The sequence below is a fragment of the Pecten maximus genome, chromosome 4 (genome assembly GCF_902652985.1).
Source record: "Pecten maximus chromosome 4, xPecMax1.1, whole genome shotgun sequence".
Taxonomy (NCBI): Eukaryota; Metazoa; Mollusca; class Bivalvia; order Pectinida; family Pectinidae; genus Pecten; species Pecten maximus.
Window position 1 is genome coordinate 30,120,713 of NC_047018.1, and position 6,571 is coordinate 30,127,283.

Consider the following 6,571-nt stretch of genomic DNA (forward strand, 5'->3'; position numbering starts at 1 on the left):
GCAAGCTAATGTAGAATGAAGCATACACGACATTGCCAATAAACAGGAGAATGACATCTAAATATCAGTCGATAAGATAGCATTGAATTTCTTTAAGAACAGGTGAATAGATGAGATTTTTGATGACGTGGTCAAAAATTATTAATTTATATCACGTCTGTTAAAATGTTATCACATTTATGTATCAATGTTTAATTACTGGTTAAATGTATATTATCGAAATTAAAATTTGCTTTTAAAAAGAAAAAATTGGCATACCGGATTGCGGCAAACGTCCGGGCTATAATTCAGCACTCGATCGTAATACCACTCAGCTATCACAAGAATGTAAATAAGATGTGAATATTATGTTTAAATGCGACTGTGGTAAAAGATGAGGTATATGCCAATGTACCAATAATAATTTACACCGCATGATACAGCGGTGTTGTCTTGAAGTATTTCTTAGTAAGGAATTCGTGGTTCCAAAAAGGAAATCGATAATGTGTTGCAAGGGAGATAACCAAAAATGTAAAGTCTAATAAATGTATTATATTAGTCTTCGTTATTAACTAAACCCTTATTTTACCAGTTAACATAGTAAACAAAAACTCAGCTAAGTTTTTAAGCGAACTATTACGAATTATGTTTGTACATTCTGCATAATACATTACGATCTTCTATACTATTGCACTCTTAATATCAGTAAAAACTACCGTAATGCGTCTATGACAAAAGAAAATTGTCTAATTTTGACTAAAGTTGTCTCAATTGTTGTGATGAGACAAGGAAAAGTGAGTTAATTGTTTTTCAAACGAAAGTTATTGTTTCATTGTTCCCGTTCGTGAGACTGTCGCTGACTGTAGAGTTTGCAATTGTCTGCTCATCATCAACAATTTGCTTTTTCATTGTTTCATCTGGGTCATTCGATGCGCCTATGGTAGGAGGTCGGTCATTGGGGTCGTGGAGATGTCTATCTGTTGTTTCAGAGTTAATGATAGGTGAGCTTGATGTACCACGTGAACCATTGTGATCACGTGATCCACCAGCCTGCTTATTACTCGACGAATTGTTCACAAGAATATTATTACTGTGGCGTGAGTGCTGTCTCCTGGATCTATCACTGACATTTGCTGAGGCATAAGGCGATACAGATGTTATTCCTTTACTTCTGTTAAGCCCGTTGACAGGAGCGTTCATTGAAGCATAATTGCTCCCGGTGGACATATAATCTGGACAATCATACGTCATGTCCGGTGTATTTCGCTGGCTTTCTTGCTCCGTTTCAATATATAAAAAGCCGGTGTTGTTACGGACTCCCGTCTCGGCACGACCTTTGTTCGTTCGTGTTGGTAATTGATGTGATAAGGCGGTCTCTGTCGGGATGATTGGTATCATATCATACGGATGTTCACTGTCGACTTCCTCACTCTCCCTGCTGATAGTATAGGGGTTCTTTAATCATAACGCAATCACTAAACTACCCAAAACACATTCTCAATGAATGCACTCTCACACATGTATATAATGAGAAGATATCTTATACGAGAGGATTAGTTATTTACACGAATACACTGTTAAATTGAAATATAGAAAAGCTTGTTTATGTTATACATACATTGTTTGTATGTCATTGCTATAACCGTAGTGAATTACATGTTTTTAATCTGTATTAGTATAACAGAATGTTATCAAAATATTAATATTATCAATAAATGGAATCGCATTACGTTCTGACAAGGTAAAACAAACAGTTGTCATCATTGCCAGCGATGTTTAGATAATTACCTTTCATGTGGTGGTTTCAGAAGTCTGTCCCCCGATACGTCATTATGGTCATGAACCTGGAGGCAATCATTAACATAACATTAACATGGGCAATATGACAAATTCATTAATATGTTAAATATATAGCTAAATTAAGACTAGCACAGCGTATAGTGACTTTGTTAATTGAATATTTACATAATCGTTAGTTCTGGAATAAGCTAGTATTTATTGTATGGTGATGTCTTTAATTTGTGTGTATATAAAATCATATTTATATTACATACACGTGAATGTTGATCCAGTTAGCAACAATTTGATTAAGTTAAATGTAAAACAATCCTAACATTAAATTATACCGCTATAACACAGTTTGGAGCCAAACCTGAATCCACTTTCCCATGCCTGTAAGGTGGTCCTTAGAAATGTACCGTGTCGATACTAATCCAATTACACACATCAATAATGCCTTATGTAGTTTTGATATTCGCGTTCAAGTTTTCTTTCATGATTATGTCCAAAGGGAAACAACCCTTGTGTTTTGAAAAAAAGTAAGGACAATGACGTTTTGTCTTCCATGTTTATTTAGGTTTTATTTTAGCTGGAAAACAAGTGGTACTTGTTTAACAAAACGTCATATTGAGAGCTCCATTAATGATATATTTCATTTTGGGTTTAAATCGTGTATTTCACTATAGATCGAATAGGGAAATATGTATTGTGACCTGCCTTGTCGGGTCCAGTGGTGATATCAACTTCCATGGTGAACGTTGTGTCCAGATGCCTTTTACCATCATGACTTGAATGTGTAACATCGACCACAATGGGTAGTCTGTGACTGTATCTCTTCTCACATTTCATGTACCATGTCATACAGTGACATAGTTCGTGCTCTCTATGCCAACGTTTCATGAGTTCTGCAACATCCACGTCCTAGAGTAAATCATAGAATAATGTTATATTGAAAGGAAAATAACTTACCAAATTTTTTTATAAACTAGCTGTTAACACTACAACACAATACATCTTGATGTTTCCAGAAAATATACGGCATTAGCATATAACGAATGTTGTGAAATGTACACAGGACATTGCAAAATAAGCAAAAATATTTTCATAAATACATTGTAGGTGAAACTAAAAAAGTTTCGGAATGTAACAAGTTGAATACTATTAAGGTTAAACAGGTGTCTAACGTTTTTACAACGTGGTATTATTCCACTCCTGAAACAATAATTAAACAATATCAAGTACCTTTAAATGAGTTAACGAACTATTCCAGGACAGGAATATAGTCCAGATCCAATAACTACATATTTGACACATAAGTGGAAAAGTGTTTTTAGCATGAATATGGTACTATAAAGATAAAACATCATTCAGCACTACTTAGATTATGTGGCAAAGAAGTTGTGACACAGAAACCTTGTCTAAAAGTGGTATAGCATTGTATCGCCCAATCACAATAATACAGAATACCAATGTAGGACGATTGGTTGGTGTATATTAACAACCGCTAGAACGTTCAAATATACTATTGTGTTTGAGATTCCTTATTTCAAAGTGAGATTGAATGGTAATGCGTAAAAACGATATTTCTGATACCTGTAATTTTTTAGGAAACTTTGATCTTGTATTATCAAATAATGCATAACAAAAAGAAATACCTGCACAACTTGGTAACTTCGACATTGATCCCCTTCTTACCTGCACAGCTTCGTTAATTGGACATATATTCCCTTCTTACCTGTACAACTTGGTAAATTGGACATATATCCCCTTCTTACCTGCATAGCTTCATTAGCTGGACATTGAGCCCCTTCTTACCTGCACAGCCTGGTAAATTGGACATTGATCCCCTTCCTGCACAACTCGGTAGATTGAACTTTGGTTCCTTTTTCGTTTCACGTGCTCCCACTTAGGACAGTTGTCCCCCATCAGTATATCAATACTGCATCTCAGAAACCCCCTTTTCTTCTTAGAATTCTGTTTTTCTAACAGCTTGATTTCACCATATTCAATCACATGAAAACCGTTCTTGATATCCGATTCCAGCTCATCTTCCTTCAATAAGTTGTTTTAATGTTATACATTACGTAAATAATATATATATACTTATTCAAGATAGTATTTAGTTCGATCAAGTCAAAATGCATACAATTATCAAAATGAATAAATTAATGTATAAATGTTTTTGAAAATCAAAATTATTGTTTATGCTTTATTCATTTTTTATTAACTACGTCACCGTTCAACACAATTACATGTATGTAACTTGTATTCGCTCACCAAATCGCAGTAATATAACAATACATTTAACTAGTATTTGCTCACCATATGTAACTAGTATTTGATCACTATATTGCAATCGTAATATACTACAATTAATGTAACTGTGCAATCAAACGTGCTGTCTTTTTATATTTATTAACGATTGGTGTCCATTTTGTTACGATGATACTTTGTAACAATATTTCATTTTATTAAAACCAAATATTGCCAGATATTTCCACACTATTCCACATCATTCAAATATTTACCTGTCTATTCTTCAGCCTGTTTTGTATTCCTAGGAATATGAATTTGACTTTCAATGTGGGGAACCCGTCAATTTGTCCAACACGAGCACATATCTGTGCCGAGAGTTCGAATCTAATATCGGATCTAAAGCACGAGCAGAAGAAAAGACAGAAATGATTGGTATAAACCAGGACTGTTCCATTATCTGACCACGTGTAATAACAGTCTAAAGCAGAAGATGCGGGATCCTTCTGAAATGGAATGTCTTTTTTCGTCAGAGAGGAGGTGAGAGGCGTGGCAATCCAGTGAACGCGAAGAGATTCAAACGTTTTTAATTTACAGACCGGTATTTCTATCACCATATAACCATTTAAATATTGTTTTGATAATAAAGTCAGTTCAACAGCAGGCGATACAAGCATTTGATCGTTGTTCACATTTAATTTTGATGCTAAAAGCTTGAAATTGTCATGAACACTACAATGTAAGTAGAGCTTGGATTCTTCTTCAGGATTTTGTCCATAGTTCTTGAAATTCAAACGGACACCAGTATCATTGATATCAACGGGACCATCCATTGACGAAAGCGACGTTTCGAAATCCCATGACTTTCCAAATATATCTTCTGTTGTATTTTCTTGTAAATCATCGTAACTGAGATCTGATACGGAATTATTTTTCCTTGATAAAATCAGTACTGACACAATGACACCTATAACAGTTACCAATAACACAATCCAGAGCAAATATCCGAATAGCACATCAGCTGAAAATAAAATAGACAAAAAATAATTGAAAACAGAATATATATACTGTCTATATATAAATGTTGAAGGTAACAGAATGCAAGTAATGTATATAAAAATAGTGACTGACAACCCAAGGCGTTCCATTTTGCACAACCGGTTTCACTGTTTAGATTCTCAAGTGCATAGTATCAACAATTCATTGTGTGACGCCATAGATTGTTCTCCTATTGGTTACGTCATTTTTTTCAAGGTATTTCGTTATATACATTTTTCACAGAAACCAATCGGGTCCAAAGAGAAACAAAAGAAACGGAAATTATAAACATTTTAAAACTTATTTAAATGGACGCGATACATAATTGTGTCCTTTTACAGATTATGACATTTGAAGTATTGCTAGTTCTAATTCACAGGCGATTTGTAGGCTTTTCTTGTTATACCATAACAGTAGATCAGTCTCATAATAGAACTGATGAAGATAATTCAATAGTGGGCGTTAAGATTCCTCTAGGACCCTCTTGTTTATATATTAAGGGTGTGGCACTCCAGAAACCGATGGGATGGGGTCAAAAATCTTAATTTACATTGATTTTATTTCAGCTCCTATTTATATATAGTAAAATGAAATGCTATTGAAAGGAAGAGTGCAATTTGACCAGTACTGTGTAATATAAATATGTTATATTACCATCAAACGGTAGTATTAATATGTTATATTACCATCAAATGGTAGTATTAATATATTAATAATGGCTTTATTAACTGGCTCCACATCTTATCAGTCTCAAATAAAAGTAAAAAAAAAAATGTAAATAATTCGAAATATTTGTCGTAGTTGCCATAGTAACAGCGTCATGTTTAGGCTTACCTGTGTTATCAGTGGAGATTGGTAGTTGGGTGGTTGATGAAATGTTTGACATCGTGATTACATGATAGTCTCAAGTCTACAACAAAATAGATGCTAGTAAGGCTATAGGTACATATAGCAATGGTATGTATAACTGTATCTGGATACTATACGTCGGTATCAATACGTCATTAATTAAATAGCTTAGTTAACAAACTATTGTATGGGTGTATCCGTCGGCTGCAGGTACGGCAAACACAATAGATGTAAGAGACATGGTGTCTACATATTGCCTTCAACTTGATCGAACTCAATAGCGTATTGTCAAATTTCAACATATTAGTGCAGTTAATTGATAAAAAAAAAAACGCCAATTAGAGATTTATATTTACCTTAATGACGTAGTAAAATAGGGTTGCTTTTCAAATATGCACATTTACAGTAAATAACAATATTGGAGTATCATTGGTCTACAAAAGCTATTAAAGAAGTCTTAAAATACACCCTAAAAAGAACATCAACTTTAAGTCATCCATGTTTTTCGTTTTCTTTCCTTCTTTCTATATTATTATTTACATTTATAATTTTTTATGTACACGTTCTGCAACGCACAATGATGGCAGCATTACAAATCCTATACAGGGTTTTCTCCCTTCTGCCATCAGTATATTCATACTAATGTTTTGAACATTGTGTATACTTTGTAATA

The 6,571-nt window shown here is 33.8% G+C and overlaps 1 protein-coding gene across 1 annotated transcript; it reads right to left on the minus strand.

Annotated features, from left to right (window-relative positions):
- Positions 1 to 596: 596 nt before the first annotated feature.
- Positions 597 to 5,935, minus strand: LOC117326491. The gene is made up of 6 exons (XM_033883242.1): positions 5,884 to 5,935; positions 4,287 to 5,032; positions 3,574 to 3,810; positions 2,476 to 2,679; positions 1,768 to 1,823; positions 597 to 1,417 (listed from the first exon to the last, which is right to left on the minus strand). Exons 1-6 carry the CDS (start codon positions 5,933 to 5,935, stop codon positions 790 to 792), a joined length of 1,923 nt encoding a protein of 640 aa, XP_033739133.1. The 3' UTR covers positions 597 to 789.
- Between the last annotated feature and the right edge of the window lie 636 nt (positions 5,936 to 6,571).